This window comes from Dromiciops gliroides, chromosome 6, assembly GCF_019393635.1.
Source record: "Dromiciops gliroides isolate mDroGli1 chromosome 6, mDroGli1.pri, whole genome shotgun sequence".
Taxonomy (NCBI): Eukaryota; Metazoa; Chordata; class Mammalia; order Microbiotheria; family Microbiotheriidae; genus Dromiciops; species Dromiciops gliroides.
In genome coordinates, this window is record NC_057866.1 from 211,009,430 (window position 1) to 211,031,674 (window position 22,245).

A 22,245-nucleotide genomic window follows, 5' to 3' on the forward strand; every position below is an offset into this window, starting at 1 on the left:
AGATTGGTCTGTCCAGAAGGGATGCTGCACCCCGTGAGAGATAAACTCAGTTTAGCTGGAGAATGATTCTTCTATCACCAACAGTAAGGTGTATATGGTCTCTACAGAGAAAGAAAGGGCATTGAGGGCCCTCTTTCTCTAGAGTTGAGTTGCTTAGGTGACATGTGGTCCCGACAAATGTGCCTCACAATCATTGTATTTTTAAATTCACACCCACTTTCCCCCTACAACACTCCCCCCCCCAATTCATTCCCCATGTATTTTTAGCAATATGTGCCCCATGTTTTGGGGAAAACGCTTTGTAATTGATGTTTTTGGTGTTCCATTTAAATAGATGCCTATTCTAAAATTTTAATTGAACCGGCTGTGATTTTTTTTTGGGGGGTGGTGAGGCAATTGGGGTTAAGTGACTTACCCAGGGTCACACAGCCAGTAAGTGTTAAGTGTCTGAGGTCAAATTTGAACTCAGGTCCTCCTGACTCCAGAGCCACTGCGCCATCTAGCTGCCTCTGTGTGATTCTTAAAAAGAAGCATATGTGGGTGAGGGCTTCTGAGGGTTACTCTGAGCGCCGGAAATATCAGCTATCGCCCAGTTTTTCATGTATATTGGGAGAGTAAGCTAAAATGGGGTACTATAAAAATAATCTGGAGAACACGAACAACTGTGTAAATCAGGAAAGATCTCCTTGGAGGAGGTAGCCCTTGAGCTGAGCCTTGAAGTGAGTGGGGGTTCTAAGAGGTGGAGATTTAGATGAAGAGAATATGACTGATTGATGGAGATGTGGGGGTAGGGAAACAACTACAGGAATGAATCGGAGATAAAATATAATCTCATATGGGCAGCACAAGTAAGGCAGGTTGAACAGAGCCCTTGAGTGAGAGAAGGAGTAGCATGTAATTACAAAGATATCCCCGGGGGAACAATGCGTTTGCTGTTTGGAGTCCACTATGCCTCCCAAAAGCTAGCTTCTTTCTTTCCCCACCACCTAACTAAGACCTTGGCTTTCCCAGACTGGGAGCCAAGGAAGAAGAGGGACTATGACAGCCCCTTTGTCGCTATACTTCCTGGGTAAGCCGGGCTATTCAGTGCTTGTGCCCAAAACTCTGCTCTCCTTTCATACTGGGCCCTGTGACAGCTCCCTGCTTCACCCCACTCACCCATCCAATCGGGCCCCCATCTAGAGTACGGTTAGGACACTGGGGATATTGATTACTATTTCTTTAAGCTACACCAATCCAGTTGGGAAGCCTCTGCATCCACAGTGGACTTGAGGTCTGGTGCCCAATTAGCGGTGAGTTCAGTTTTTGTTTAGCTTAGCAACCGCCTTCCCTTTCCCACTGCTGGGTGTCACCTGTGGAGGCCCATAGAGAGAGCGGGGCAACAGCCTCGGTGACGACGGCAGCTTGCAAGTGCCAGTCCCTCCGGGCACCTTCTCACCGCAGCCAGGACTTCCTGCAGATCTGGCTGTGGGCATTCACCTCCCGGGAAGCCAGAGGGAGAGCTAACTGCGCGCTGGTGCTCCTGCGCTCAGAGGAGGGACAGAGGAGGAGGAAGGAGGGCCGACCGACCGGTGCAGCTGCCTCCTCACACGTGTGCTTTTCTCCTTGTTTGGGGAAAGGGGAGCTACGGGGAAGATCAGCGTCCTGAAGTTGGGGCGTTTTGCAAAGATCTGAGGAACTGATGCGCACAGAGAGGCGCACCACCTTGCTCGGAACGGAAGAAGCAAAGCGTCCTGGGCCCGAGAGCGCCGCTGGTCCACTGGGCTCGGTTCTCTAGTGCTGTTGCTGGCCCCAGCATCCTCCTCCCCTCACCCCGCCCGCAACCCGCTAGGGTGGGCGGTGGATGCAGCTCCGCTGCCAAGGGTTGGCTCTGCGCCCTGTGATTTAACTCTGGGCTTCCTCAGGGCACGGCCTGACAGGGCTGAGATATGAAGGTGGCAGTGTTGGACCTGGGCTCCATATTTGCCAAAATCTTCAAAGCATCCGTGCAGCCACCGGCGGTCGCTTCCCCTGCAGCCTCGGCTTCCTCGGGCGGCGCCTCCGCTGTGGCTGCGACTGGTCCGGCGGGCTCTAGCGTGGGCAGCGCAAGCAGCAGCGCCAGCGCCGGCCTCAGCGCGGCTCAGACCGTCACCCTCTTCCCCACCGTGGCTCCGAGATCCCCAGCTTCCCCTAGGGTACCCTCTGTCCCGCTCCCTTCCCCGACTACCCTCCACCCTCTCCTGACCGCCTCCTATCCCAGGGTTTCCTCGGTGAGAAAAGTAGCCGAAATAGCCCCATTCTCTTTGCCCAGTAGCCCTAGGGCAGCCAAACTTCAACCCCTTCCCCAGCCCCTACCGCTGCCTCATCACCCCTTGTCCCAGTCTCAGCCCCTGCTATCATCCCAATCCCAGCCTTCATTCCAGTGCACCTCTCAACCTCAACTTCAACCCCTCTCCCAGCCCCCTTCCCAACCTCCTCTTCAGCTCTTGTCCCATGCCCAGACCCAGGCGCGGCCCCTCCCCCAGCTTCCTTCTCAGCCTCATCTTCAGCCTCTGCCCCAGCCCCAGTCCCAGCTTCAGCCCCTCTCCCAACATCATCCTCAGCTCCTAGCCCAGTCCCTTCCCCTTCCCCAACCTCAGCTCCAACTCCTGCCACTTCCCCTGCCTCAGCTCCAGCCCCTGTCCCAGCCCCAGCCCCAGTCCCAGTTGCTCCCCCAGCTCCAACCCCAACCCCAGCCCCTGCCTCTCCCCCTTCTCCACTCCCCTGTCCAGCCCCTGGCCCGGGGAGGCAGTGGCGGCGGCAGCGGCAGCGGCAGCCACAGCAACAGTGGGGTCAACTCGCCTTCTCTTCCTCTTCCCCTGGCCCTTTGGCGGCCGCCCCCCGGCCCCGGAGGGGTCGGAGTGGTCCTGCAACCCATTACGGGCACCGGCGGTAGCAGCAGCGGCTTAGCGGCGAGCCCGGCTCGCTCTCCGCGGCAGCCTGGCCCGGGAGAACGAGAGCCTGGTGCTTGGATAGTGCCCGGGCCGGGCCCCAAGACTCTCTTCTTCACCCTCCCGGACATCGGCGAAGAATGGGGGACTGATGTTGAGTCTGATGATGGTGGTAGCAGTGAAACGTGAGCTACTTAACTTTTTTCAGACCCCCTCTCCCTTAACTCCCCCCCACCCTCCAACTCTTTCAAGATCTTCCTCAGCATCCTCCCCTCCGCATCTCCCAAGAAAGACGATGTTTGGTCTTGCTTCCCAAACTAAACTATACACCCTCTACTGCTTTCCTGCCCTGTCAGTCAGAGTGTAGTAGGATTTTACCCAGAGCTCTTCTCGTCCAGCTTGTCACCACCCCCGCCCCCTGTATTCTTAAGGGGAGGCAGAAGGGAGAAGGGAGGGGACAAGGAAGAAGAGGGAAAGGAGTTTTCATTTGTTTGTTTTCGAAGCTCTGACACTTATGTACTTGCACTTGCTACTTAAATTTATATTGTCTTCGTGTTTGCTTTGGGCCTGATGCTCCAAAGCTTTTGAGAACCATTTCTCTTCCTTGGAAATTGGCAAGAGCAACTTTTACCCTGAGTTACCAAACACAAACACCTACAATATTGAGTTTTCTGCAAAACAAACAAAAGACCTCCAAATTGGAAAAACAACAACAACAAAAAGCTTTAGGTTTGACTCCAATGGGGCCAAGACCCCCTTGGAAATGTGTATCCTTATGAGAGATTTCTCACCTGAACGTAGAGAATTCCAGTGGCTCAAACTCTATAGCAGATCGTAATATGTTCCCCTCAGTTCCCTCTTCCTCCCTAGGTCTCTCCTCCAACAGTGCTTCTTGCCTGGTCTCATTTAGAGCCCACTTCATCGGCCAGTGGTCCCCAGAATATTAAGATTGTGTTTATAGCTAAGAAATACGTATTTGTTTATAAAGGCATTTTGAAGGCCCAGAATTGAATTTCTTTTTTACGGACAAAACTAGTAAACCTTTTGGTAGGTACAGAAACTTTCACTCCTCAAAAATTTCACATGCAATTTGAAAATCAAAGAGAACACTAAATAGAAGGCCTTCATTTAGATGGAGATTCTTTCCTGGAATCTAGAAAGACAATGGAGACTAATTCCTAAGAGAAATTAAATTCATAATGGGAAAAATGTTTTGTTTTAACTAAATGCCTTATTTATTTGACTTTAAAATATGCCTTTAAAAATGTTAGTGCTATGTATGCCTAAGTAATAGTGTACACTATATGTGTGTGTGTGTGTGTGTGTGTGTGTGTAAGGAAGAATCTCACCAAAAGAGGCAGAGCCATTTTCTAAGACAATTCTATTTCACTCAAGTAAGTAGTTGAATGGGAGTCTCTGAACAAGATCTTTGTTTTCATCTACTGGTCCTTAGCCTTTATATTAATGTTTCATGAGTAAACAGAGCTATACACCTGCTTTAAACTCTGACCTGACTACTCTTCATGGGAGATGCTCAATATTCAACACGGGATTTGAAAAGCATTTGTAGTACAGGTATTTAGGGTTTTATAATTTTGTGAATGGAGATTATTGCTTTCATCAATATCAAACAAGTCCTTTCCTACCTTCCTTCCTTTTTCCTTCTCTTCCTTCCTGGGAGGGGAGGAGGGTGAAATATAAGGCATGCTCTTTGTCCTCATAGACTTTGTAAGTTTTTCTGTGGAAGGTAAGTTAGAAGGTGAGAGTACAGCATATTAAGAGATACAAAGTAGTATGGGACCTAAGAAGAGGATTTCTGATAGAGGTCAGTCAACTAGCATTTATTAAATACCTACCATGTGCTAAGCACTGGATCAGAGCAGAATTCTTTTTTAAAAATTATACATATTTTATCCCCCCATTACATGTTAATTTTTTTAACCTTTAGGATTTTTTTTTGAAGTTTTGAGTTCCACATTCTATCCCTTCCTCCCTTATCTCCCCCTCCCTGAGATCATAAGCAATCCGATATAGGTAATAGCTGTGAAATCATGTAAAACATTTTCAAATTAGTCATTTTGTAAAGGAAGACTCAAAATTTAAAAAAAGAATGAAAGCGAAAAACAGCATGCTTCAGTCTGTATTCAAACAATGTCATTTCCTTCTCTGGAGGCTGATAGTATGCTTCATCATTAGTCCTTTGGGATTGTCTTGGATCATTGTATTGCTGAGAATAGCTTAGTCATTCACGGTTCCTCATCATACAATATTGCTGTTACTGTGTACAATACTCTTTTCGTTTTGCTCACTTCGCAATCAGTTCATGTGAGTCTTTCCAGGTTTTTCTGAAATCATCCTGCTTATCATTTGTTATAGCACAATACTATTCCATCACAATCATATACTACAGCTTGTTTAGCCATTCCTCAAGTGAAGGGCATCCCTTTGATTTTCTATTTTTAACCATCACAAAAAGAGTTTCTATAAATCTTTTTGTACAAATAGGTCATTTTTGGGCAGCTAGGTGACACAGTGGATAAAGCCCTGGCCCTGGATTCAGGGGGACCTGAGTTCAAATCCAGCCTCAGACACTTGACACTAGCTGTATGACTCTGGGCAAATCACTTAACCCTCATTGCCCCACAAATAACAAAATAAAATTAGAAATAGGTCATTTTCCCTTTTTAAAATGTCTTTGGCATATAGACCCAGCAATGGTATTGTCACATCAAAGCATATAGGTAGTTTTATAGCCCTATGAGCATAGTTCTAAATTGCTCCCCAGAATGACTCACAATTTATCAATAGTGCATTAGTGCAGGACAGACTTCTTGAAGAAGATTCCATTTGAAGAAATGGAAAGAGCTGATTAAAATTCTAAAATTGAAAGGGATTTCAGAGTCCATCTGGTCCAATACCTTCATTTTACAGATAAGGAAATTAAGAGAATTTTGTTTTAGGTTTAAATTTGAACATACATCCTATTAGAAGGTAAGCTCCTTGAGGTCAGGAAATGTTTTCTAATTCATCTCCATGTGCTCAGGGCATCTTTGCACATCTTTGAATGTCCATAACATGGTGTCAGAATAGTACTTTGAAGGTGTGCTTCCTTTATAGAACTGAACTGAATCCTGGGTAAAAGAAAGAAAGTGAGCCTAGAGTAAGTAACTCAGGGCAAGGTCAGGGAATAGTATATAATCCAGTGTGACTGGAATATAGGCTGAATGAAGAGAAGTAATGGGAAATAAACTAGTAAAGTAATTGGGGTCAAATCATGAAATCCTTTGAAGGCAAGGAAAGGGGAGGTTGAACCTTATTTAGTAATACTAGCTGGGCATTATAGAGTGCTTTAGGTTTGCAATGCACTTTATAAATATTGTCTCATTTTGCATTTGTTTATATTTATCTCATTTTAGTAAGTAACGAGGCGTCATTGAAGGTTTTTTTCTGAAAGACGTGATATAATAAGAGTTGTAAAGCAGGAGAGCGAATTGAGTTTTGAAATTTGGATGAATTTTGTGAAAAGGTTTAGAGGATAAGGAACTGGACTTGGAGTCAGGCTTGGATCATATCATACCTGAGACACTTACTAGCTGGGTGACCCTGGGATAGTCACTTAACCTTGGTGAATCATTTTCCCTCTTGTAAAATGAAGGGGTTGCATTGTAATTCTATTATTTCAGGGTAGAGATACTATGGGGCAGCTAGGTGGCACAGGAGATAGAGGGTTGGTCCTGGAGTCAGGAAGACTCGACTTCCTGAGTTTAAATATGGCCTCAGACGGTTACTGGCTGTGTGACCCTGGGTGAGTCACTTAACCCTATTTGCCTCCGTTTCCTCATCTATAAAATAAACTGGAGAAGGAAATGGCAAACCACTCTAAAATCTTTGCCAAAGAAAACTTCAAATAGGATCACAAAGAATCAGGTCTGACTGAATAACAACAAAGATACTGAAATCTAGAAGATCAGTTAGGAAGGTATTACAATAATCCAGATGAGAAGTCATGAAACTGTTGCTACTAGGAATAAAAAGGAGAGCTTTCAGAGAGGTAGAAGTAATATGACATAGTAAATGATTGCATGCCAGGGATGGGGGAAGAAGGCTAAACCTGAAGGATTGAGGAGAGTGGTAATGATAACAAAATAGGGAAATCAGAAGGACAAGCCTTTAACCTCAAATACTTTTTTATTAAACTCGTGATTTTGTTAGGGTAGGTTTTACATTTACCGACATGCTGAGATAGATGGGGACTCCTCCCCATCCTTTCACCCTTCCCTTCAAACCAGAATAAAACAAAAGAAACTTGACTTAGTGAGTGATTTTCATGAGTTATTGAAAAAAAATCATCTGAGAGCCAACCTTCTGGTGATGAACTCTTCCTCCCTTAAAGAGATTAGTCTTCAGATAAGAGTCTGCAATCCATCATCGGCTCTATACTCATTTCATCTTGGTAGGATCTGCCACGTCTTAAAGTACAATAGTACAGTCTTTGAGAACCCATGGCAGCCACTGTTTTTGTAACGAACTTTGCAAACTTAAAAATGCTGTATAAATAAATGTTGATGTCGGTATTGGTGAAGCAACTGAGCTCAGGCTTTAGTGAAGAGAACTACTGTGTACTTAACACTACTATCAGTTCTCTTTACAGAAAAGGGTTGTTCTACATCATTAAAGACACAGAAATACTCTGCAAATCTGGTGACTTTTATACCGTCATGCTCCTTGAACAAAAGAAAAATAAAACCCATAAATACGTACCTTAAGATTCTCCCTGGATTTTGCCTCTAACTTTATAGCTAGTTTGACTCATCATCATAACATTCATCATCACCAAAGTGCCTTTATGTATATTATCTCATTTGAACCTCACTAAAATCCTGGGAGGGAGGCGCTATTATTACCCCCATTTAACAGATAAGGAAACTGAATCAGTCTAAAGTTGAGTGACTTTCCCAGGGTCACACAGCTAGTAAGCATCTAAGGCCATATTTAAACTCAGTTCTTGATTTCAGGTCCAATGTTCTATCCACTTAGCTGCTTAAATATTCTTATTATAAAAACAGACTTGAAAAGAAATTTTGGAGACTCTTAAGACATCTTCCCTGGGCAGTTGGAGGGCAGCAAACTTTCTTGGAAATAAAGAGCCATACCCTATATGTACATTCTTGCATAGAGATACCATAAACAATGTTAGGAGTGAACACAAAAACCTTCCACTGATAACATTTACCTTGTGTATTTACTTTGGAGCGAAGTTCATATGAAGGGAAAGCACTGGATTGGAACACTGGAGTTCTAGAGCTGAAAAGGACAAACTAGTCCAAGGCCCTTATTTTACTGAAAAGGAAACCAAGGCTTAGGGAGGTTAAGAATGTCCAGTCATACAGGTTAGTAAATGTCAGCATTAGTATCCAAGTCCTCAGGGGGCAGCTAGGTGTCGAAGTAGATAAAGCACCAGCCCTGGAGTCAAGAAGACCTGAGTTCAAATCCAGCCTCAGACACTTGACACTTACTACCTGTGTGACCCTGGGCAAGTCACTTAACCCTCATTGCCCCTCAAAAAAAGAATTCAAGTCCTCTTTTTTAAGGAGCCAACTGGGCCTTTTAAAGTGTACTTTCTAGCCTTGCCATGAATCCCTCTTCCAAGAACTCTTTTACTAGAGAAGCTGATGAATACCATAGAAAATGAGTCCTTCAGCTTCATCTTTTTTCATTCATTCATTCGTTCATTCCCTGATTTATTCATTTATGGAGGGTTGAGAGGGAAACATTTTGACAAAAACAGCACCAGATGAGGTATGAGCTGTACTGGTAGAGAGATTACTTACTTGGATGAGATCATGGATCCATTGAACTATTACAAGAACCCAGTGCGGTGATAGTTCCAAAGTAGGCATTCACTTTTGGACTGTGGCTAATGTTCATCATTTCAATCAGAACAAGATACAAAACTAAACTAAACTAAACTGTCATGCTCATTTTACTGCTTGAGACTTTCGTTTGGAAGAACTCCAGTCTAGTCAGTGTGGGCTTTCTAGACCTTGATTTTCTTATCCGTAAAATAAGAGAATATTAGACTAGATGGCTTGTAAAGCCCCTTTCAGCTGTATTTATGCTGTGGGAATATATGCTTCTTGGTCGAGATATGAGAGGAATTTTCATTGAAGGTCCTTGTCTAGAAAGGGATAGTTAGTTAAAGAGCCCTGGAATCCCGATTCCCCACGTATTAAGTGTAAAATGTATAGTGCTTCATACACAGAAAACTTGGTTCTCTATTTTTGGTGGTGCAGGGGAAACATTTCTTTTTTAGATTTTTATTTTTAATTTGTGGAATAAAACAAATATTTCTATAACATAGCATAATAAAAATGATTGCGCATGACACCGTAAATAGATTATGCACAATTTAATATTCCTTTAAATATATAATGAAGTATTACGTAAATTGCTTTTTTTCTTCTTTTTTTCCCTTTCTCCCCTCCCCCACCTCCCATCCTAGAGATGGTTACCATTAGACACATATATGTATGTGTATATGTATATATGTATGTATGTAAAATCATTCTATACTTAATTTAGTAATTCTTTCTCTGCATGCAGATAGCCTCTTTCTTCATATGTCCTTTGTAGTTAATTTGGATATTTGTAATAGTCAAAATGATTTATTCACTCAAAGTTTTTCTTAAAACAATATTGATGTTATTGCTATACATTTTCTTCATTCTGCTCATTTTGCTCTTCATTATTTTGTGCAAGTCTAGTCAAATTTTTCTAAGATTTTTGAGTTCATAATTTCTTTTCTTTTTTGTCTATGCCTATTCCTTTCCCTTTCCTTCTTTATCATAATTTTTAACATTCATTTTTTATACAAAACTTTGAATGTGAAGGGGAAATATTCCATGAAGCCTTAAGAGGCAACATGGGATAGTATACAGAAATCCAAGCTCAGACACTCAGAGATATGGGTTCAAGTCTTACCTCTGCTATTTGTTACACGAACAAGAATCTATATGAATCACTTAACTGACACAAGTTCTTAGACTAGAAGATTCAGAATAGGTGCTGATCTTGGTTAGTAAGGGGAATTTCCTCATAGGGAGTTCCTTATGAAAATGAAATCACAGGTCTGGTCTGGGATACCCAGGAGGTGCCATGTTGTTATAGAAAGAATTGATTAGTCAACCAGACTTGAGTAGAGAAGAAAAGGAGGATGACAGTCTTAATCTGAGGAAAAAGAATTCCTTGCCCTGAGATACAAAGTCCTTTATGAAGACATTACAAAATACGAAGCAGGAAAATTCCCTTTTACCCCAGAATCCTCCTTTCTCCCTTTCTGTTTACCTCATGAAAACCCAAGGGTATTTTAGATCTCCCTCATTTGTAGCAATTACTATCTTAGGCTTTTTTTTCTTTTTGGTTGCCTGGGAGATTTTCTGAAGTTCTCTGTGTTTTCTACTGGGACCTTGCATTTCCACAGGGACCTGTTGGCACAAGTGAGCTCAGCTTACGAATCATCATATGACTTTCCACTTATTCTTAAGGATAGTAATGACTTTGGTTAAGTTGGCTGCTGAACAAGGGCTTTGTACTTTCAAAAGGAGAAAACAAGGTGGTTGGGTTTTTTCTTATCTTATGCAAGGATTTCTTGCTAATAAATCTTCCTCCTTTGGATTTGATTCATAGTCTTATTGCTGCATATCTTGAAGTAAGACATTCATAGATAAAGTTGAAAGCTCAAGTTGTTGTTTCACAGCTGGTCAAATTTCAGCGTTTTCAAGAAGCGAATTCATTTATATCAAAATAATATTTTTGCTTCTGCTTAGCACACAAGAATATATGTCAGGTTGCTGGATCGATAATGTCATTGGATGGTATTTATCATTCTTAGCATAAGTACTGACTGTGATACAAAAATATTAGGTAGGCAGTTACTATGGGCGAGAGTGACAATGCAAAGTTGCTCACAGATTGAGAGGCAACATGGTATAGTGGAGAGATTAATAGTCTTGGAGGCAGGAAAATCCGGGTTGAAATCCTGCCTCACATACTAGCTGTATGACCCTGGACAAGTAACTTAACCTTTGTGTGCCTCAGCTTCTTCATCAGTAAAATGAGGGGGTTGGACTTGACCTGTAAGATCCCTTCTAGCAGCAAGGTGGCTCAGTGGAGAAAGTGCTAGAGCTGTAGTCAGAAAACACTGAATTCAAACCTAGTCTCAGATGCTTACTTAGGTGACCTTGGACAAGTCACTTAACCACTAGGCACCTTCGGTTCTTTAATCTGTAAATTGGGGATAATAACAGCACCTATTTCCCAGGATTGTCATGAAGATCAAAGGAGATATTTGTAAAACACTTTATAAATTCTGAAGTGTTATATAAATGTTTCCTAGCTATTATCATTAAAGCTATCTTTTTTTTTTTTTGGTGAGGCAATTGGAGTTAAGTGACTTGCCCAGGGTCACACAGGTAGTGAGTGTTAGGTGTCTAAGGCCAGATTTGAACTCATGTCCTCCTGAGTCCAGGGCCAGTGCTCTATCCACTGTGCCACCTAGCTGCCCCAAAGCTATCATTTTTGTGAACCATATTCCTTCTAAGAAGAGAGTAAAGATATATTTTTCTTCAAACTCCCAACCAATAGGAAGCATTTACAAGGCCCACTTACAAACAGTATGTCCTCTTCTAAAAAGAACAGCAGGTACTACACAAACATATACAATGTGGGACATGATTCAATTAACCACTAGCACCAAATGGAAAAAAATGATGTCTTATTCCCTGTGGAAGACAGAAATACTCTAGGGAGTAAAAAAAAAAAAATAGAACACATTGCCACATAATACCTAGTAACCCTGACGCAACATCAAAGAGTTTGTAAATACTTAGTGTGGAGCAGCTAGGTGGTGAAGTGGATAGAGCACTGGTTCTGAAGTTGGGGGACCTGAGTTCAAATCTTACCCCAGACACTTACTAGCTGTGTGACCTTGGACAAGTCACATAACCCCAATTTCCTTAAACATCCAGAGCCACCTCCAGTAGTCCTGATACGTATGTGTATGTGCATGTGCATGTGTCTTTGTGTATGTCTGTCTGTGTATACATATATGTATACATATATGTACACTCATACACGCACACACACACGCATATACATGGCCCTCTTAGAGAATGAAGGACAAACAACAATAGCAACTTAGGAAGCGTGGAGTTTCTATTCATTTTGTGTCATGGTGGAAGAAGAAGAGTCCCACTATGACCCTCTTCACTGAGGAGGTTTAATAATTTAGGCTTCAATTAACTAAATGAAGAATAGAAGTAAAACAATTAAATGAAGTATCCTCTATTGCATTCTTTTCTCATAGTCTTGGTACTTTTGCAAATTTATGGTTATTACCTCTGATTACAATAGACTTCCAAAATACAGTGAAATCTCCTTACAATACCAAAATTGGGGGAACTAGATTAACATTTGCTTTATGTGGTAATTTCAAACATTACTCAGTCAGTAAGCAACTATTTGAGCTGCTAGGTGGCACAGTGGATAGAGTGCTGGGTCTGAAATCAGGAAGACTCATCTTCCTGAGTTCAAATCCAGTCTCAGACACTTCTTAGCTGTGTGATCCCAGGTAAGTTATTTAACCCTGTTTGCCTCAGTTTCCTCATTTGTAAAATGAACTGGAGAAGGAAATGATAAACCACTCTAGTATCGTTGCCAAGAAAAATATAAATTGGTTCACAAAGAGTTGGACGTGACTGAAACAATGACTGAAAGCAACTATTTATTAAGCTCTTCCTATGTGCCAAGCCTAAGCACAAAGATACAAAAAAAGATAAAAACCAGCGGCAGCTAGGTGGTGCAGAGGAAAGAACACCAGCTCTGGAGTCAGGAGGACTTAAGTTCAAATCTGGCTTCATATAATTGCTGGCTTTGTGACCCTGGGCAAGCCATTTAACTCAATTGAAGAAAGGAAGGAAGGAAGAAAAGAAAGAAAGAAAGAAAGAAAGAAAGAAAGAAAGAAAGAAAGAAAGAAAGAAAGAAAGAAAGAAAGGAAGGAAGGAAGGAAGGAAGGAAGGAAGGAAGGAAGGAAGGAAGGAAGGAAGGAAGGAAGGAAGGAAGGAAGGAAGGAAGGAAGGAAGGAAGGAAGGAAGGAAGAGCGAGCAGCTAGATGGTGCGGTGGATAAAGTACTGGCCTTGGATTCAGGAGGACCTAAATTCAAATCTGGCCTCTGACACTAGCTGTGTGACCTTGGGCAAGTCACTTAACCCTCATTGTCATGAAAGAAAGGAAGAAAAAAAGAGAAAGGAAGGAAGGAAGGAAGATGGGAAAGGAGAGAGGAAGAAAAGGTAAAAACCATCCCTGCTCTCAGGAAACTTACATTTGAATGGAGGACACAACATGCAAAAAACTAGGTACCTACAAAGATACATAGAGAATAGATGGAAGGCAACCTCAGAGGGAAAGGCATTTGGAGATAGATAGGGACTGGGCAAGACCTCCTGCAGAAGGAAGGATTGGAGCTGAGTCTTGAAGGAATCTAGGGAACCTAGGAGGAGGAGGTGATGCGGCTGTGCACCCTCTTAAGGGGCATGGCCAATGAAAAGGCTCTGAGAAGCAAGATGGAGTGTTGGGCTGGAGGGAGAGGAATTAGTCCTGGAGAGCTTTGTTGTAGAGGGCACAGAGGGGAGCCAAGTACCAGAAGCATTGGAAGCTAAGAAAGGGCCAGGTTCAGATGAGCTTTTACCTGCCAAGTGGAGGGAGCACTTGCTATTTGATCCTGGAAGTATTAGGGAGCCAGTGCAGGTTGTTGAGTAGAGTCTTCCATTTTAGGCAGTTATGGGGAGAATGGATGGAGGAAGGGAGATGGGGAGAAATGAGACAAGGGTACCAGTTAGAAGGCCATTGTAATCTTCCCAGTGAGAGGTAATAAAGAACTTTTAGAACTTATTTTTACTTATTTTGACATTCAAATGAGATCTCTCATCTTGTAAACTATTTCTTTTTATCTCTCTCTACTAATTTTATTATACAATTATTACTTAGAAATGCTATGCTTGATAGCCACTGAACTCTCTTCCAACTCTCATAATCTTTGATTCCATTTAATAGCAAATCAAATATTTTATTCATAGCAGGAAGGCATGCGAATGTATTGTCTTTCTAGAAAAAAAGCAGACAAAGAAGAAGCAATTAGATATGGTACTTGCTGGTGGAAAGGCTATCCCTGTACGTAAGCATTTTTTAATTAGAAGACTACACTTAAGTATTTAAGAGAAACACCATAATTAAATATTGACAACCATGATCCTTCCTGTGAGCTCAGATTGATAGTTTATCAAGTTTGCAGAGTATGATATTTATCTCACTTGGCTAATGAAATATTGGACAGTTCATCATCATTACTAAGTCATTAAACCCTTTTTGAAGATTTTAGCTTACTGGATGTTGAGATGCTTGTAGATGTGAAAATGATGCTAAGGTTGGAGTTTTCCTCCAATATTCAGGATTTTTGAAGGCAATGCCAGCCAAACACAAGCTCTTGCAGCTCCCAGCCAGCTGAAAAGGCTTCTAAGTATCAGCCCAGTCATGGATTGAGTGTCTATCACCAAGAGATCCCAGTTAAATTCCAAGAGGTTCATCCATACAGAAGGTTGAAAATCACATAGTTCAGGCAGAAAAAAAATGAGTCCTGATAAATTTAAAAAATCTGCCTGTAAACTAAAGAACCTGTCAAGTCAAATAGGCCAGTCACTCTCACTAATTCTTTTGCATAAGTAATAGCTAAGCCCGAGGCCTTTGATTCATTTAGAATCAACCAGAAGCTTAAAAAGAAATTCTTTCCACCTTCTTGGCTTAGCATTCTGCCACTGCCTAGATTTAGTAGGCCAGAGTCAGTCATTATAAAATTAAAAAATTTTTCTCACCATGATCTCCTATTAATACATACTGTGGAATTTTCTTGATGAGGAAATCTCTGGAGTCATGGAGGTAGAGTAATGTTCATTTTGACAGGGGCGTGGGAGCGTGTTACAGAAAGAGAATTTTACTTGTGTAAGAATCAGTTGGGGGCAGCTAGATGGCGCAGTGGATAGAGCACCAGCCCTGGATTCAGGAATACCTGAGTTCGAATCTGGCCTCAGACATTTAACACTAGCTATGTGACCCTGGGCAAGTCACTTAACCCCAATTGCCTCACACACACAAAAAAATCAATTCCTGTCCTAGGAACTGAGGAGTACAAAAAAAAAAAAGACTGAAACAATCCCTACTCTCAAGAACCTTAGATTATAACAGCAGAGATAAGTACTCATGTGAGAAGTATATACTGTACAGAATAAATATAAAAACAATACCTATTTAATACTTGCCCTGGCCTCACTTCCCCAAGCCTGCATTAGAATTGGAATACTGAGTCCCCCAGAAAATATACTGCTACTGCTCCCAGTGATCTAGGGGTAATGCTGGGGGGGGGGGGACTATCCTCCTAATCTATAGCTCAGGAACCCCCATCAGTGTGCTCCTTGTTAACAAGTGTGTTGGGTGAAGCAGGTCACTGAGCTGCTGAGCTGTCTCCTTGCCAGACTCAGTTGCTTCTGGGCTGGACCAAGAAGGGTGGCTTGGCCAGTGGGAAGCTGCTAGACAGGGCTGGATAGGTTGCTTTGCTTTTAAACTATAGTTTCTCAAGCTGTACCGGCTTGATAGCTGACATGCTGGACGCTTGTGATAAATCACTTGCTCTTTTAGACTCCCTGGGTTTGCTCTTTGAGGAGCATTCACAATCTTCTTACTTGCCCTGGCCCCTGGTTTGGTACTATTCTTTTTTTCAGCTATAGAGCTTCCAGCCTGGGCCATGACCCTTTGTCATGGATTAACTCAAGTCTCCTGTTTGATTTTCCTCGGAGTCAGGCTCTGAAATGCTCCTTTCAAGTTAGAACCCGGTGAGAGATATAGCCCTCCTGTTCAGTCAGCCTTCTTTCCTGGTACAACCCAAGTTGCTGAAGGAAGAGTCTGTGCTGTTGCTTTTGGTGATCAGTCTTCTAGATTCTGCCAAGAAAGCCCCAAATGGGGTCACAGAGAGTTGGACAGGATTGAAATGACGGAACAACCACAATATCTAGATTTAGGTAATACTTCCCAGAATTTTATTCAGGTCAAAGTTGCAAATGTGGTCCAGACACTGAGGTCCTTTCTTGAGCTCAACTGTCAATCGTTCTTACTCCACTGGAGAGAATGCAGGGCCGATGGGCCATCCATGTTGTATGAATGTTTTCCAATGTATGTTTGCCTAAAAGACCATTTTATGGAGAGCTCACACAAGGTAGAGGCACCCACACAGAGAGAAGTTAAAAGAAGCAATACAGGACAATGTCAAGGTATCTCTGATGAACTTTGGAATCAATTGCATGACCTGGGAGACATTGGTAAAAGACTGCCCAGCATGGTGTACCCACATCAAAGAAGGTACAGTATTCTATGAGTGAAGCAGAATTTTAGTAGCTTAACAAGAAACATGAGATGTCCAAGTTTAGAGACATCCCCAGTCCAAATGTTCACATGGACTATTGGGCTTGACCTATGGTAGAGCCTTCTGAGCTCATAGTGGTCTGATGAGCCACAGTCGGACACACTGTAACCTTGACCTCAACATGGTGATACCATTTTGGTCCTCTTCAACCATGAAGGACAACAACCAACCAACTTTGGGAAGGGATAAAGTAAGTCTGTTTATAAGAATTTAAAATATGATCCTAGACAATAGCATCTCTACATAAAGCCTTTTAATAAACATCCTCCTTAGTAGTCTCTTGACTACAAGTTTTGTTTCAAATTATCTCTGTTTTTCTTAGCAACAGTAGCTAAGTCCCTCATTCAGTTAGCTTTGCCAGTGATCAGTCTGAATGATTGTCTGAGGCTGGAGGAGAGGAGAGGGGACACAATAATTCACATTGAAAATGTAAATCCAGAGGCTACAACCCAAGTTATGCAGTTTAATCTCTCTCTGCCTCCATAGAATAGAAAGGGAAGGGAACATGCATTTATTAAAAGCCTACTATGTGCTTGTCTAGTACTATGCTAAACACTTTACAAATATTATCTTATTTAATCCTCACAGCAACTCTGGAAGATAGGTGCTATTATTATCTCCATTTTATGGTTGAGGAAACTGAGGCAGAAAGAGGTTAAATGGCATAGCCAGGCTTACCCAACTAGTAAATCTCTGAGGTCAAATTTGAACTCAGGTCTTCCTGACTTGAGGTCCAGTGTTCTATCCATTGTATCACTCTACGCATCATATTTAGGAGGTGCTAATGTAAATGTGACCTTGGTCTCCAAATAGTGCCTGGGATTATATTGACACTAAAATATTTGCAAAGATCCTGACCACGGAGGAGGACTGGTCAGGGAGACCTGTGTTCAAGTCTCACTGTAGACATTAGTTTGTGACTCTGTGTGAGTCATTTAACCTCTTGACCCATTTCTTTTTCTGTAAAGTGGGAATAATGATAGCAGCTACATAGATTTGAGAAGCATCAGAATAGAGATGGTAATTAAACCTCTGGGAGCTAATGAGATCCCCAAGTGAAGTCATATAGACGAGAATAGAAGAGGGGGACACCTATAGTTAGAGAGTGTGATCCGGAGGAGGATCCAGCAAAGGAAAGACAGAGAAGTGGTCAGATGGGGAGGAGAAGAACCAGGAAACAGTGGTGTCCAAAATCCTAGAGAGAAGAGATTATGGAGGAGGAGAGAGTGATCAACAGTGTCAAAGGCTGCAGAGAGGTCAAGGAGAATGAGGATTGGAAAAAAAGGCCATTGATTTGAAAGTCAAGTCAACAAGTATTTATTAAATGCTTACTATATGCCTGGTACCATGCTAAGTGATGGGAATTCAAATACAAATAGAAAGGAAGACTGTGCCTACCCTCAAGGAGCTTACATTCTGATGTAATAATATATGTGATCTCCCAGGTGTCCTCCCTCCATCAATACAGATTATAATAACCTCTGTAGTTTCCGTAGTAACTAATCGAAGAACAAAATGTTAAACATCTATCATTTCAAACCAGTGGAATTCATTTAACAGAAAAGGGGATGGGGGCGGTGATGAACATTTGTTTGCTTAATCAATGGATCCTGCAGCTTCTCAAGGAAGCATGGTGATTCCAAATGTTCTTTGCTCCACAAACATCTTCCAACAACAGCAAAATGTGTTATGAATCCACAGGGCAATTTAATATATTAATCATAATATTCTCTATAATAATTTACTGCTGAAAATTTAAGAATTTTTATCACGAATCCCTTGGACCACCCTTTGTGAACTCCGAAGGAGGTGATGAATCACTAAATCGGAACCATTGGTTTAGCAAACAGAAAACACTGGAGGGAAAGACAGACAACCTAAGTCCAAATCCCAGCTCTGCTACTTCCTACCTTGGTGAGCTTGGGTCTCAGTTTATTCATTTGAAAAATGATCAGCTTGTACTAGATGGTCCTGTGATTGTTCTGAAAGTAAAGATAAAATACCAATTAAGGTATTATCTGTAGTTTTATAGAGAATTTAGCTGCTATGGAGAAATATGCTTTCTTGTTTATTCACAATGTTCACAATCTAATTCCTAATTTTCAGTGTATTCATGCTCTCAATTAGCTGATTAAAAAATACACAGTGATTCTTTACTTCTAGACTATTCAGCAAATATTTACCAGGCACTTACTATTTTAAAAAGGTCTCGATCTATGCCTATGTCCACCTATAATGAAATCCATAAATGTGGCAAGGAGCTAGTCATTTTGATGAACTTCAAAGTCTCAATAGTTCTTGCCCCTTCAATTATTAATTCTTTTTCTGAGAGGAATAACTTTTTTTCTCATTCAAGTTGCTCTTTTTTTTCTTTCCTGGTGACATCCTCTGCTTGAAACAGGAATAAGGCAATGGGATTAAAGAAAAGGAAAAACAGCACAATCCCTGATTTGAAAGAGTTTACTTTGTAAGACAAACAGCAAAACAATACAAGCAGACTGTCTAAGCGTGATTCTCTACTCTGTTCTGTGCACATGGAAGGAAGGGAAATCTATGGTGTTCTCCTCCCAGGTCAATCAGTGCTGTACCTGATCTTTATTGTGACTGGCTTACAGCTTTCATTGTAGTATTAAAAAGAGGATTTCCTGCAAAGGTTTCCTTGACCCCACCCAGGATAGGCCTTGGAAAAGGGTAACAAAGACTTATAGCTACAGATGAAAAAAATGAAAGGAAGCTTGAATCCAGGGAGAGGGGATCTATCAATAAAATGCATAGTAACCTTGGACTTAAAGGAGCACCATTTTAAACTTATGCATAAACAAAAGTTCCCCTTCCCTAAAGCAAAGGTGGACACCTAGTTGTAGTCCTGCAGTACTGCATACACATGTGGTCTGTAACAGTCAATGGGAGTTAGAGACAGGGTAGCACCAGTCTGTCAAGGGTATTGAATGACAAATTAAGGAGTCTGAACTTTTATAACTAGGGACTATAGAAAACTAGGATAGGGAGCAGGAGAAGGACATTTGGACATATATTAGGTAGTTAGGTTGTGCAGAGGATGGGATTTGGGACTTGAAGTCAGGAAGACTAGTTACAATTCTGCCTAGAATTTACTTAGCTGTGTTGCCTTGGGCAAGTCATTTAACCTCTCTCTTCCCCAGTTTCCTAATTTGTAAAATGATGATAATAGTGCCTTTCTCCCAGGGCTGTTCTGAGGATCAAAGAAGATAATATGTGTAAAGTGCTTTGGAGCCTGAAAGTTCTAGTTATTATATATAGAATATATTATATATGGAATATATATGAATGAGAGGAAGATGTCTGTCTATAGGATGGTAATGCTGGCCTCTACTAGGGTGGTGGCAGTGGGAAAAAAAGAGAGGGACTCAGGAGAGAGATGTTTTAGAATCAGGAACAACAGAATTTGTTAGGTTGGAATGTATTCTCCTTGAGAGTGGGAATTACTTCACATTCTTCTACTTGTAGCCCTAGCACCTAATAGAGTACCTGGAAAACAGTAGGTACTTAATAAATGCTTTTTGGTGATTGATTTGGGGGGAGGTGAGGGACAGAGTAGGATAGTAGGATTATAAATCTTGAACTGGAACGGATCTTAGAGGTCATCTAGTCTAACCCTTTCATTTTACAGATGAGGAAACTGAGGCTCGGAGAGGTTAAGTGATTTTAACGTCATTCAGGTTATCTGTCTGAGGTGGGATTTGAGCCTAGGGATCTGAGTGGTGCTCTATCTATAACTTTTATACTTCTTATGGAATTGCATAACTGGTATAACTGATATGGACAGAGAAGGCATTGATTGGGGAACTAAGGAAAATAGTCCTACTATTGTATTGTGACTGAAGCATGTTCTTCAGTTCACTCTGGAGTATATATATACTACCCAGAAGACTTCCAGAGCCATCCTGTGACTGGGCATGTAAAGTAGAGAGAGGCCTGATAACCTGGCAGTTTTCTTTTACATTGGAACCAGGTTGTAGTGGTGGTGGTGGTGGTGCTGGTGGTAGTAGTAATGGTGGTGGTGGTCATGGTGATAGTCATTGTCATTGTTCTTGTTCTTGTTGAGTTGTGTCCAACTCTTTGTGATCCCATTTGGAGTTTTCTTGCTATTTCCTTCTCCAGCTCATTTTACAGATGAGGACAATGAGGCAAACCGGGTTAAGTGACTTGCCCTGGGTCATACAGCTAGTAAGTGTCTGAGGTCAGATTTGAATTCAGATCTTCCTGTTGCCAAGCTTGGAGCTCTATCCATTGTGCCACCTAGCTGCCAAATAGTGATGATAGTTGATAATAAAAATAGCAATAGTGACAATAATCCTCGGAAATCCACCAAATTAGCTTTATTGAAATAAAGCCATTATCTTATATAGAACTGTTATTCATGATGTTTATTGTGATATATCTTACCCAACTATGTGGTCTCGCTTGTTATTTTTTTTATCTTGACTGATATCAAGAAATCAGATCAATCCAATATGGTTAGGTCCAGATGTAACTGGATCATTCCAAAATGAAGCATGCACATTTTGGTTTGGACACGAACAGACGTAGGTGCTGGGTATTTATATCTACATGTACCCAAAACATAAGTTATCAGTGGTGGGAGGAAGGCAGGCAGATACATGATGAGTGTAGGGTAGGTGATTTGAACTGAGCTGGTGGACAATGAGAAAACCTTTGGCCAAGAAACAGGGGACTCCACTTCCAATTCCAGTTTCATCACTCACTGATTGACCTTCAGAAAGTCAATCAGTTCTTTGTGAGCCTGTTTTTTTTCAACTGTACATTGAGGGGATTGAATTAAATTATTTCTGAGGTCACTTCCACCATGTAATCTATGATCCTAAGAATATGCAGCCTCTCCTAGTGGCCTGTTTCCTCATTAAAAAAAAAAAATAGGGGGTTAGAGCAGCAGTTTTCAAACTTGCTGGTTTCAGGACCCCTTTATAATCTTAAAATTTGAGGACCCATAAAACTTTTTACAGTGTGGCTCATGTCTAGAAATTTAGCATCTCAACTGAACCTGATAATTTTTTTTTTTTTTGGTGAGGCAATTGGGGTTTAGTGACTTGCTCAGGGTCACACAGGTAGTAAGTGCCAAGGGTCTGAGGTCGGATTTGAATTCAGGTACTCCTGAATCCAGGGCCAGTGCTCTATCCACTGGGCCTCCTAGCTGCCCCTGAACCTGATAAATTTAAAAAATACTTATGAATTCATTTAAAAATAACAATAATAACCCCATTACATGTTAACTAGCACAAGTAACATCTTTTTTTTGGTGGGGCAATGGGGGTTAAGTGACTTGCCCAGGGTCACACAGCTAGTAAATGTCAAGTATCTGAGGCCGGATTTGAACTCAGGGACTTCTGAATCCAGGGCCGGTGCTTTATCCACTGCGCCACCTAGCTGCCCACAAGTAACATTTTAAATGAAAAAAAAAAACAAAACTAAATCCTCCAAGGCAAAAAAAAAAAAAATAGTGAGAAGAGTGATAAATCTCTAAAATGTCTGGTTTAATACAAGGCAAGTCACTGGATTCTCCTATCCACTTCCACATTCAGTCGGTTGGGATGATTTTGATGGAAATATATGAGAACAATCTGACCTCACACCCATATGTTATTGGAAAAAGAGAGGAGTATTATTTTGAAAATAGGGCTTGGGGACTCTTTGTCTTGTTTACATTTGTCAGTTTACATCAGAACTCAGCTCAAAGAATGCCTTTCCCTAGATGCCCAAAGAAACAAACAAAAACCCCTTGTATTTATTTTGTCTATTGGTGTGTAACTTAC

General features: G+C 41.6%; 1 protein-coding gene across 1 annotated transcript in view; it reads left to right on the top strand.

Annotated features, from left to right (window-relative positions):
- Nucleotides 1-1,638: 1,638 nt before the first annotated feature.
- The window catches only part of FAM149A (family with sequence similarity 149 member A), a 68,617-nt gene continuing 48,010 nt past the window's right edge, over nt 1,639-22,245 (top strand). The window contains exon 1 of the mRNA XM_043971209.1: nt 1,639-3,094. Within this exon, the coding sequence (XP_043827144.1) occupies nt 1,929-3,094 (1,166 nt within the window). The 5' untranslated portion in view covers nt 1,639-1,928. The remainder of the gene's footprint in view (nt 3,095-22,245) is intronic.